The sequence below is a fragment of the Ptychodera flava genome, chromosome 11 (assembly GCF_041260155.1).
Source record: "Ptychodera flava strain L36383 chromosome 11, AS_Pfla_20210202, whole genome shotgun sequence".
In the NCBI taxonomy this organism is placed as follows: domain Eukaryota; kingdom Metazoa; phylum Hemichordata; class Enteropneusta; family Ptychoderidae; genus Ptychodera; species Ptychodera flava.
This window is the reverse complement of record NC_091938.1, coordinates 16863829-16876394: the sequence shown is the minus strand read 5'-3', so window position 1 is coordinate 16876394 and position 12566 is coordinate 16863829. Positions and strand designations below refer to the sequence as shown.

The window sequence follows — 12566 nt, the reverse complement described above, 5'->3', positions numbered from 1 at the left end:
AAGCCTCTCTATAAGGCATACTAATTTCGTAATTGCCCTTTATAAATATGCATTTCAAATACTTACCGGATCAATGGAAAATTATCGTCCACGGCGACTTGTGCTATCTCGGTCACTGCATCCAACAATGTCGCGGGGAAATGTCCACCGAAACATACATAGACCTAACTCACTTGCTGTTTTGACTAAAAATGTGTCGTCACTGGGGGAAGAAATGACTGAGAAATCAGCCATAATTCGTAAGATTCAGCTGGAGATTTGAACAGCCGTTAATACTTGAAAAAACTATGCGTTATCTCATTTGAGAGATGCAACGCATAATGTGTCCGATAACGATCGCGTGGGAACACAAAGCATTGGTCAAATTCGAAAGGTCAAGGGTCGTGACCGTCGCAAAATTTTGACATTTCAAGTACGCGTAAACTGTTCTTTTAGATTTTTCTAATAAGCAAAAAATGACTTTATATGAAGAGATCAGTTAAAATACGGAAGTCCAGCACACTAAGCCAGCACACTAAGTGAACCCCGTTGCAATACTGATCAGCCTTGTTAAATTCCAGCATACTCATTTACGGGACCTTACGTTCATACCCTGTTGCGTGCCGTCCACTCTCGGAAACGCAACTCTTTCCAAGTCACGACATCATACATCGTCAGAACCGTTAGTCGATCCGGCTCGATTTTTGAACGGTTTGGGGATGAACAGTACCTGTACTGCGTTTCCATTAAGTTTTATGTAAGTTGTGATCGCGAAAGTTTTACAATGGCAGATGCAGAACCGTCGCAAGTGTGTTCGTCGTTGTGTGATGATCTGACAAAATTTATTGACAGATCCAACCATGTGAGTACCTTTCAATAGAATGCAGGTTCCGATCATATTGAATATTTAGCGGTGAACATGTGTTAATTATTTCACATTTTGAAAATAAAAATAAACGATGTTTAAAATTTGATCTGTGCTGATTTATCTAATTTAATTTACTACTCACAGACGTTCGCAGCCATCTGCATTACTCCCCTCTTGTCATATTCATTGGTTTATGCTGAAAATCCTGGTCTCTTTTTTTTGAATGGAGATGAATTAAATTAATTCTAACTATATTTAAGGGATAGTCTGTAACTTCATAATTTTGGCAGAAATTTTGTTCTTCGTACATCGACTACAGGTTTTTCTCTCTTTTCAAAATCATGTTAGCCAGTATTGCAAATGTTATTCTATTTTCTAAAACACGTTCAAATGTCCAGTGTTCACAACCTGTATTATGTAAAGTCAGCATTGTTATTGTTGGTAAACACATTTTGGTCTGGACTAAACTTTAATTGAACACAATAACACGTGGACTTTTATAATATACATGCACACAAAGTGTATGTTAGTTGTATTGATAATATCAACGAGCTAATTCAACTTAAATTTGTGAACCAATAAATAATACATAACAAAAATATTAACAAAATCAAAAACTTACAGCTTTACACTGTCACTTTAAAATGGCAAACCGTTGCTTCTGTATCCACTAAATATTTAAGTCTGAGAACAATTTAACTGGTAACCAGTGCATGTGACCCATGTGACATTTCTATTGTGCAAACATGAGTAATTTCACCTGAAAAACTTAACTCAAGTAAAAACAACTCTACACATGAGTGCTGCCTAATTTATTTAAATTAAATAGACAATAGGGATATGAAAACATGAGAATTGACAAACAAGTCAGTCCTTTGAGTTTATTAATGCATGTCTAAATTTTTACTGCCACATGTGTAAGCTACCATTCAATCCATTGACAATCTTCCCTTCTGTCATGAATTCAATAGGACTGCTAATGAATGGTTACTTCACATGGCTGAGCCTGATTTCACATGCATAGCTTGTGATGAATGTTCAAATTTTAACATGTCGTATTTCCAATACTGGCATGTGGCAGGTTGGGCTGCTATGGACTGCCTATTTTCCCTCAAATAGCCATGCCACCTGTTCCACACAGTTATGTGGACTGGCTAATAGGCAGTTCAGTTTTGTAAGGGAATATACTTGTCAGTATTGTGTTGTGCTATTTTAATCATAATATTGCTGATTTTACACAGAACAACTGCATTGTGAGGTTCAAGACTTGGTATTTCATCACGCTACAAGAAGTTTAACAAGGAACTCCAACTTCAACAAGGAACAAAAATGCTGAAAAATATTCTCTGTCTGTCATGGTGTAAAAAATTTTGGTGGCCCACCCCTTACCTTCCTTGGAATTTTCATGGCCCACCCCAAGAACACTCATTTTTTTTCGTGGCCCCCCCATTTTCTCTTCCGGCCCCCCCCCCGCCGTTAATTGTGCTCGGTCCCTAAATTTTATTCATAATTTGAACGTATTTCACACTAAGCCAACATCACACTTTTTTCTTTCAAGCTGACAAGTAATTTGGTTGCTATTCTTTGCTAAATTGAAAAATCGCGATGGACTGCCAAGCTGCCAACCCTATCATTCATAGCATCACCTAACTCCGTTTGGCGCGATTTCACGTATCAAAATATTGTTTCTGTTGGCGCGATGTTACTTTATTGCGCCACAAATTGCTCTGATTTAATCATAGACAGTGGAGGGGGAGTCTCCCTCTACTGTCTATGATTTAATCGGAGAACGAAGTGTAAGACGATACTGTCTCAAACATGATATCATCGCCTTCAAGGTCAAGATTTGGATAGGGTTGTGTATGCAATTCATAATGTTGGCCGGCATACGGTTTAAAAACTATGACGGGGTACCTAGATCATTGTACGGAGAACATCATTGCGTACAAAGATTGACAGCTGATCATGAATAAATTAATCAGATAAAAGTAAATGTGCATGCCGCACTCTGTATTGGCTGATGGCTGTCACAATTTTTACACCGTACAAGTTTGCGACATTGATGGATAGCGCGTAAAACAGTTTTTTTCTTGTCTTCCAGTATGTGAGACGATGCTAGGGACTGGTCATAGTTTGTTCAGCCTCGCGCGCTCTGTACGTACGTGTGTAGTACACACACTTTAGAGATTGCAGAAGCCGTCTGAGATAGCGTTCTGCATTTGTAGTGTCCTAACATTAAGGAAAAGAAGCTGGATCAGACGACGAGTGCTGATGTACAACTGGAACTTATTTATTGAATACGGAACCATAACTGTGAATGTCCTGTCTCGGTCACTCCACAAGAGAGTGACCGTGGTTATCGGTCCTCGTGTCGGTCACTCCACTAGAGAGTGACCGTGGTCCAAGTTCAATCCTCTGAGTTAGTGTGTCTATTTATACAATATCTTGGCTATGTCGGATGCCGACGCCATAAAGAATATAATAAGAAAATGCTTTGATTTACCGACATTAGAAAGGATTACAAAAGTAGAAATTATCACTTGCCCGTGCGTGGCTTGCTACAATTCTTTTGTTTCAAAACCACGCCATGAATAAATTAAAATGATAACAACGGCTCAATATTACGATTGGTTGAAACACATCAGAACATAGGGGTAGTACGCAGAATACCTCCATGAGAAAATATGTTACTGGGTAATTCTTGTAAATGTGTAAATGAGTGAGATCATGTCGTCGATACTGTGCTGGTATTTCGTGGCGCCAGCATTGTTAGAGTCCAAACAAAGAAACATCAGCTTGATCACTCGCGTCCCAGAACGCTAATGTATTTTGAGCGTGAAATATTACTATTCTGTGCGCCAATTTGGAAGATTATGACATGGGCCAATTTCGAAATAGAAAATGACCTCATTTTCAAAATAATACGTCCGTTCCCTCTGAGTTGAGAATATGACAAAGTACATTTCTTTAAAAGAAAGTCTGAAACACGTGTGATTTATAATCTTAAAATGCATGATCGCTATTAACCTTAAAAATAATCCTCGCGTCTTTGGCGGGTAATAATTGGGCTCGTTTGGCCTCGAAGAATAATAGTAAAGAGCGTGTAGGCATTTGGATGGCGGACTTTGTGCGTCTTCTTGTGACCATCTCTTGGTTTGCCGTCAGCATTATAATAAATAAAGCCTGTTCGTAAATCTTACTTACAAGAAAAACACGCTGGCTTAGCGTAAAACGGAAATAGAGACCAAGCATTGGTGTTCCAAAAATCTTTGCAAAAATGGCTTTCAAATAGATCCTCATTTGTACGGAAACGTGTGATTTAAAGTGTATGAAATGATATTTTGTTGGCCTAAACACTGTTAAAGTTTTGAGAGAAGCAAAAAAATGAACGTTTTCAGATTTGGGCATTCAGCGAAAGTAAAACAATTGAATTTCATACAAAGGGTAATTTGCATAACTGAGAGCAAAAGTTAAAAATGAGATGCAACATTAAAAGAAATACACAACGGAAACTAGGGTGTCGAAGAAACAATATACAATACAACATAATGTAGACAAAATTCCTATTGCGATATCATACTGAATCGTGAAACATAGAATTTTGCTTCTGAGGGTGTGACATCAGGCAGCATGATGGAGCCGGCCGTTACCCCACACACTACGAATCTCACACGATAAAATCATAGCAAATGTCAATGTGTCACTCAACAGCTGATAAAAACACTTAAGCAAAGTTACAGTTATAACAAAAATACGAGGATAAATGCTTTTGTATAGATTCTCCACCATGTCCTAACATAAAGGAAAAGAAGCTGGATCAGACGACGAGTGCTGATGTACAACTGGAACTTATTTATTGAATACGGAACCATAACTGTGAATGTCCTGTCTCGGTCACTCCACAAGAGAGTGACCGTGGTTATCGGTCCTCGTGTCGGTCACTCCACTAGAGAGTGACCGTGGTCCAAGTTCAATCCTCTGAGTTAGTGTGTCTATTATACAATATCTTGGCTATGTCGGATGCCGACGCCATAAAGAATATAATAAGAAAATGCTTTGATTTACCGACATTAGAAAGGATTACAAAAGTAGAAATTATCACTTGCCCGTGCGTGGCTTGCTACAATTCTTTTGTTTCAAAACCACGCCATGAATAAATTAAAATGATAACAACGGCTCAATATTACGATTGGTTGAAACACATCAGAACATAGGGGTAGTACGCAGAATACCTCCATGAGAAAATATGTTACTGGGTAATTCTTGTAAATGTGTAAATGAGTGAGATCATGTCGTCGATACTGTGCTGGTATTTCGTGGCGCCAGCATTGTTAGAGTCCAAACAAAGAAACATCAGCTTGATCACTCGCGTCCCAGAACGCTAATGTATTTTGAGCGTGAAATATTACTATTCTGTGCGCCAATTTGGAAGATTATGACAATAGTATAAATCGGAAGAACAAAATGTTGACATTGCACTAAAACGGTCACTACTCAGACAATTTGTAGCTTTGGAAACGCAGCTATTGTTGGCGGGTAGCGTGCGTGACCTGCATAGCCACAGCTAGACAATTTGATGTCCCAGTGAAGAATGTAAGATGTATTATAATGTTATCACGAAAATACCGCAAAGGATGCACTAGGACATTGGCGCCGTGCAACACCCTCCGCTTCGCTTCGAGCGATACGCTGCGCCAATGTCCTCGTGCATCCTTTGCGGTATTTTCGTAATAACCTCATATTAGTAAAGTTACGCGCCCAAATGGCGCACCGAAAAATGAAACTGAATGATGAAATTCATGGCTAGCACGATGCATTTGATGCATTTTAGGCAAGTATGAGCCAGTGTTGAAATTTAAAAACACACCGACCCCCCTATTCGGCATTTCAAAATAGGTGACCCTGTCAACAAGGTGAAAAACAGGGTGACACCCATGAATCCACCGGCCCCTAAGGCCGAAGAAACTGACCAGTCCCTCATTCCCGTTAATTTTTAAAAGTATCTTGTGCTAATCATCGTAACCAAGCCCCGCCCAAGTACATTTGGTCACACTGAGATAAATGTTACATCTTAATTCCAGTTCGATACAGTTATTTCCGCCACAGTATGAAAAGATACTGGGCCACGCTCCAAATGAAATGGGAAAATCGGACATTTGGTATATTGGAAATTGAAAAAACGGAAATACGAATTTTTGGAAATAGAGTCTGTCAGAGGGAAATTTGAATGGCCGTAAAGTGCCATCCTCACAGCAGTATATACCTGTTTCCTATATTTCAATCTCAGCCCAAAGATTTTAAATTTAGAAATAGGCCTAAAAGTTAATAATCAAGATGATAAAACAATTTGAAAATTGAAAATTAGCTCAATTTCGATTTCTTTTTTGAAAATGCAAATTGGTTTATTGGTTGGCCGAATTGTGCCACGGATTCAATAATAAACCAGATAAACATCAAAAGAATTTATCGAAATAAAGTTAAATGGAAAAAAAATTCTTCTGAGTCTACGATTCAATTTCTTTTATATCGTTTTTAGAGAGAATTCGTCAACTCTTTCCTTTTCTTGCCGTCCAGAATATAAAATCACGTTACCGTATTTGAATTAAAACTATCACAACTGAAGTTACTAGATTAAATGTGTTATCGAACCTTGGAAAACTGTAAGAAATGGTAAAAGGAAAATTGACTTAAAATAGCGGACTCGCTTATTTCAACAACAGAATTCCCAAAACAGCAAGCTTATTCACACGACTGGACACGGTAAAAAGTGCTCCAGCTCGGGAAAAAAAAACGTGTTTTGCCAACTTGAACAATACACGTCCCTGATGTCCATCGCCATTCAGATCACCATCTCCAAGAGACGTATCCCATACCCGGTGGCGCGGTTATCATTCACATGTAATGCATCAGGTCAGGTTACACTGCAGGTACCTGTACCTGCCACACGTGCAGTGGTAGTAACCAAAAGCCAATGCAGGAAACCACGCATGCGCAGATGATATGGATTTTCTACCTTTGACCACTCAGGCCACCAGCTGCCATCCAATTTAGATTAGTACATGACTATGAGATAGAGCGCCCCTTGGACAAGTAGTCAATTAGTCAGGTGGCTAACCTGACTAAGCCAAGGCGCGTTCAAGATCACGTCAGTCTCGTTTCTTCTGCATCGTGTCGACTCAAGGTATCACCTGTACTCTTGGCCTAATACTATGCAAAACTCAGGCCCAGGGCTTCTGCTGAAGCTAACATACGGAGGGTAGCCGGTAACATACAGCACTGCCATGCAGAGCTGTTAGTACGGAAGATATTCGTGAGCGTTGCTGGATTTGTCTGTTCACAGTCATCTGTGGTCGGTCTATTCCGCTCGGCGTCTATGCCCCCATAGACGTGTGTACATATGTCTACTTCTCAGGCATATGTACACACGTCTATGGGGGCATAGACGCCGAGCGGAATAGACCGACCACAGGTGACTGTGGTCTGTTGTACGTCCATTGTGCTAACCACAATCACCTGTGATCTATTCAGCCCTGGGCCTATGCGCCCCATAGACGTGTGTACATACAGAGGCATATGTACACACGCCTATGGGGCGCATAGGCCCAGAGCTGAGTAGATCACTGGTGAATGTGTGCTTACTGAAGTAACTGTCTCTCTTTTTGTATGGTAGGATAGTTTGGGCAAGTCTTCGTTTTCGCCTAGAGGGGAAGGACCGCTAGCCACAGCCTTTACAGTGTGTGCAAATTTAAACAACATCGGAAATTTGATTTAGTGCTATTATAAAGTACAGATACGACCAACAATGTCACGTGTCACTCTAAAAACTTTGATATGTCAAGCTTTATTGATTTACGGTGCTATTTGTCCGGTCACGATCGCACAGTTTCCGACGCCATTCAACCCATCCAAAGTATGGTGGACCAAGCGAATAACTGCGGATTTCTTCACGGCGGGAAGATTATCGGAACGACAGATCAAATACGCCGCCGAAACTGGATTTAAATCTATCATTTCTGTCTTCGATATCAGCGCCCCAGCTTGGCTTGGCCATGAGTATTTGCCAAGCAATAGAGAAATCAGAGAGATGACGAATTACACCCTCCGATTAAAATATGAAGTATTGAGCGTCGATGTCGCCCAAAACTACTTGACCTTGGACAATGTCGACAAGTTCGCGGCCGTCGTGAAAGGTCTTCCAAAACCAGTTCTTGTGTTTTGCAACGACACATACACGTCATCACTGACTGTTCTTTTACATCTCGCCCGATCAAAGAAATTAGCGCCAAAAGATGGAGAGCAGTCGAAGGAATTTTACCGAATTGGCAACGCCATGGGTTATCAGTTCGATAGTGATGCACACGTCGTATCTTTAGTTTCCAAGGCAACAAGAGAACCACCTGTTGCCATCGTAACCAAGTCACCCAGTGAGCTTGCCAAGTGGCGGGAGTACTGGCCGGCCAAGTTCGTGTCACCGACATTCTTCGATGCCGGACAGGTTTGGAGAAGTCACATCCCGATGATCAAATCAGCCGGATTTGGTGCTGTCATCAACATGAGGCAAGGGAAGACATCCATCATTTCTGGACAACCTTCCCAGGAAGAGGTGACTCTTCTCAACATCCCAGCTGGGACGCAGACGTACTTTAAAGGGAACCGACAGTTTATTCTCAGATTATTAGAAACACGCATCGATCCGAATAAATCGAATGGCTACATTTCTCCAAACTCTCCCTGGAATGTTGAACTTCAAAACGAAAACGAATTCGGTGATGAAATTGGCTATAACGCAGAGTTGGAGAGACAAGCATTCAGAGAAGCTGGCATCCCTTATTATCACATTCCGGCGCGTAAGTTCCAAGTAACCTGGGTAAACCTTACTCCCCAAGTAATGCTTTTTAGTCCCCACGGACACCGTCCGGGGGGACTTATAGGTTTGGTCATGTCCGTGCGTGCGTGCGTGCGTCCGTCTGTCCGTCCGTCCGTTCACGCAGATATCTCAGACATGCCCTGGTCAATTTCTTTCAAACTTTGCACAACGATAGTACCCTACCCCATACAGATGCACGTCGATTTGTTTCACAATGCGATCAAATTTGGTCGTATTAGAGGACTTTTTAGTTTTCATCTCCATAGACTCCCATGTATAAGGCAGTCTCCATAGACTCCCATGTATAAGGCAGTCCATAGACTCCCATGTATAAGGCAGTCCATAGACTCCCATGCATAAGGCCAAGAAAAATAAAAATTTAGTTTCTCATCGTATTCATATTGCAAAAAGGATGCAGTGACACAGTTTTTAGTCCCCACGGATGAAGTCCAGGGGGCTTATAGATTGGGTCATGTCTGTCCGTGAGTCCATCCGTGAGTCCATAAGCTCATGCAGATATCTCAGATATTTTGACAAAATGTCACGAGACCTCAGTGGCCTTTGACCTCAAATATATATATATTTGTCCATAACTCAGTAACCACAAGTGTTACACCCTTCATATATGGTATGATGGGAGAGCTTATGACGCCACATATTTTACCTCATTAATTATGCTCATATCTAATTGTTAGCGAACCAATAGAGCTAGAGGTCTGATTTTTGGTATATAGGGATAACGTAGGAATACAATTTTTTTGACAAAATGTCACGTGACCTCGGTGACCTTTAACCTCAAATATACATAGTTGTCCATAACTCAGTAACCACAAGTGCTACACCTTTCATGTATGGTATGATGGGACACTTTATGACGTCACAATATTGTACCTCATTAATTATTTGCATATCTAATTTTGAGCGAGCTAATAGAGCTAGAGGTCTGAGTTTTGGTATATTGGGATAACTTAGCACTACAATTTTTTTTGACAAAATGTCATGTGACCTTGGTGACCTTTGACCTCAAATATACATATTTGTCCATAACTCAGTAACCACAAGTGGTACACTCTTTATATATGGTATGATGGGAGACCTTATGATGCTTCATACTGTACAATAATCGCAATCATACCAATCCATAATCCAATAACACTAGGTCAAAATTTGTAAGACAATAGTTGTAAACATAGACACAAAACAGCACAGAACGGACAGTAAATAGACGGTACACAAACAAAGTCAAATTCATGAAAGAAAGATATATGGACCTCTGGCCAATAGACCTCATTAATTATGCGTATATCAAATTCTGAGCAAACCCATAGAGCTGGATGTCTGATTTTTGGTATATAGGGATAACTATAAGATAGAAATTTTTTGACCAAATGTAATGTGACCTTGATGACCTTCGACCTGAAATATATGTTTATGTCGATAAATACATAACTACAAGTGCTATGTCCTTTATATTTAGTAGGGTGGGAGACCTTATGACAACACACGCTTTACCTCATTAATTATGCACACATCTAATTCTGGGCAAGGGAATAGAGCTAGAGGTCTGATTTTTGGCATATAGGGATTAATTAGCAAAACAAATTTTTTTCAAAATGTCACGTGACCTTGATGACCTTTGACCTTGATTATACATACATATGCATAACTCGGTAACCACAAGTTCTATACCCTCCAATTCTGATAGGATATTAGACCTTAAGATATCACATCTTGTACCTCATTATTATGCACATATTTATTTCTTGGCTAGCCAATACAGCTAGAGGTCTGATCTTTTTTCCCGATTTAGAACCATAACTTTAATAGACATGCCTCATGTGTTTCAAATTGGGAACAACGACATAGACCTATGTGCCCATAGATCTCAACATATACACTCCAGTGATACTTCTTAATGACCACATTTCCCTGCCCCATCAAGACTAATACTCCTATTACAAGTGGGGACTATGTCTTTGTCAATGACTTGTTATTCAATAATTTTGGGATTGTTTTCGTCTCCCTCTCCATTTATTCAAAAGCAAGATCAATCAACCTCACTTGTGCCACATGGTCATTTTGTTGTGTTTTTTTTTTGTCCACAGCCGTTACTCCGACATTCCTTGACAGATTTCTTTTAAACTTGGCACAAGGACTTACAAACATGCATAACCATGACTTACATGTAGATGTCCCAAAATTACTGAGCGCACTGATTGGATGCAATAGACACATATGCTAATACAAGGCCTTTCTGTTAAGTGTATTTATCTGTGAAGTAATATGGTGGTCACACTATTTTTTACAGCTTACCCATGCGGCAGTGATGGTGTCAGAATATTTCACGAGTTCAGGGACAGAATAGCGGAAATAGCAACGCAACACAGGCCGCCCATTCTAATGCACTGTACAATTGGGTATCGCACAGGTGAGACTGGTATACATATATCAACTTGTCCCAGTTTTGAAAACATTAACTGCAAACTGTGGCAGAAAAGTACAAAAATTTTGAATAATTACTAGAGTTCTACACCCTTGAGTGTAATTTAATGATCTACGGTCACCCTCACAGCATATACTCTGCATGATTGTTGTCAGTTAGTAAGATGGTGAGTTAGACTGGATCTAGGGACTGTCCATTCCAATATGGGGTGGGGATTTTTTCGCTTTTTAGCTCCGCTGTCAGCGACACGGAGCTTATCAAATAGGTTGATCTTCCGTCGTCTGTCATCTGTTGTCCATCATCCGTCGTCTGTCAACAATTGCCTTCTCCTCTGAAACCGCAAGTCCGATTGCTTTGAAATTTTATATATGCAGTTCACTTTGGGTGACCTTACTTAAGTTTGTTCAAATCATGGTTAAATTTGCATATTTATATTTTTTGGGCACATTGTATTTTGGGCAATTTTTGCCATTTTTGGTTAAATTTTTTTTTTCTCAAAAACTGCAAGTCGATAGCTTTGATATTTGGTATACAGGTTCCAAGGGATTATTTTAATATATGATATATTGAAATTATGGAGAAATCTGCAATTTTTATTTTGGGGCAATGTTTGCCATTTTTGGTCAGAAAATTTCATTCTCAAAAAACTACTCATCAGATAGCTTTGGTTGACATGTTCTTAGGGATGATCAAATGTGATATATTCAGATTATGATGAAATCTTCAATTGTGTAATTTTGCAGCTATTTTAGCAACTTTTTTCTGGCCACTGAAATGAGCTATCAAAGATTTCCACCTTCTTCATCAACATGTGTCAAAATAGTTATTCTCTACATAAACACAGCAGAGCTATATCGGCCGTTAGGTCGCTTGTTTTGGTATACCATGTGGCTTTTTCGACTTCTAGGAAAATTGATGGCCTCATTATGACTTTTCCGTACTACCCTCCCCACCACCAAAATACACCATGCTAAATTATCACCAAAAGAGTATTCACTTTGATAAAATAACCCAAATAAATAAATTTCCAAGTGCAGAAATTATTATCAATGAATTCATTTCTTCACAGGTTTCTTCTCTCTGCTAATGGAAGCCTACGTGTCATGCAGGGATTATGATTGGCTGATGGGCCAGGCGCATATTATGGGCTATGACTTTGACTCAGACTACACACAGTCAGATGATGTAGCATTGCAACAGTCCTTACAGCTACCAAGACCCCACTGCGAACAAGTCAGTGACTGATTCACTGTGGTCTCCCAGTTTAGTGGGAGAGGCGCTAGATCAAAAATCTTCATTTTCTTCAATAATGCCATGTCAAAAGTGGGGTCAAAGGTCTATGTGAGGTGATAAGAGGTCACCGACTATGTATGGTACATGGAGAAATAAAATTCCCAATTTTTACAAAA

The 12566-nt window shown here is 39.8% G+C and overlaps 1 protein-coding gene across 2 annotated transcripts; it reads left to right on the top strand.

Moving 5' to 3' along the window:
- Positions 1-6889: 6889 nt before the first annotated feature.
- Positions 6890-12534, top strand: LOC139143662 (uncharacterized). Of its 2 annotated transcripts, XM_070714174.1 has the most exons (4): positions 6919-7028; positions 7523-8694; positions 11023-11142; positions 12227-12534. In XM_070714174.1, the coding sequence occupies exons 2-4, from the start codon at positions 7650-7652 to the stop codon at positions 12400-12402; spliced, it is 1341 nt and encodes a 446-aa protein (XP_070570275.1). In that variant the 5' UTR covers positions 6919-7028; positions 7523-7649; the 3' UTR covers positions 12403-12534. The 2 variants fall into 2 exon arrangements, 1 of the variants encoding a protein (XP_070570275.1); XR_011554649.1 differs by lacking the exons at positions 11023-11142; positions 12227-12534 and having other exon boundaries at positions 6890-7028; positions 7518-7657.
- Positions 12535-12566: the final 32 nt, after the last annotated feature.

Bases quoted from the DNA above. Each gene is read 5' to 3' on its own strand.
- LOC139143662 (XM_070714174.1), top strand. From the start codon at position 7,650: ATGTCACGTGTCACTCTAAAAACTTTGATATGTCAAGCTTTATTGATT. The intron at 8,695-11,022 runs GTAAGTTCCAAG...TATTTTTTACAG, and splicing joins TTATTATCACATTCCGGCGC to CTTACCCATGCGGCAGTGAT. The intron at 11,143-12,226 runs GTGAGACTGGTA...ATTTCTTCACAG, and splicing joins TACAATTGGGTATCGCACAG to GTTTCTTCTCTCTGCTAATG.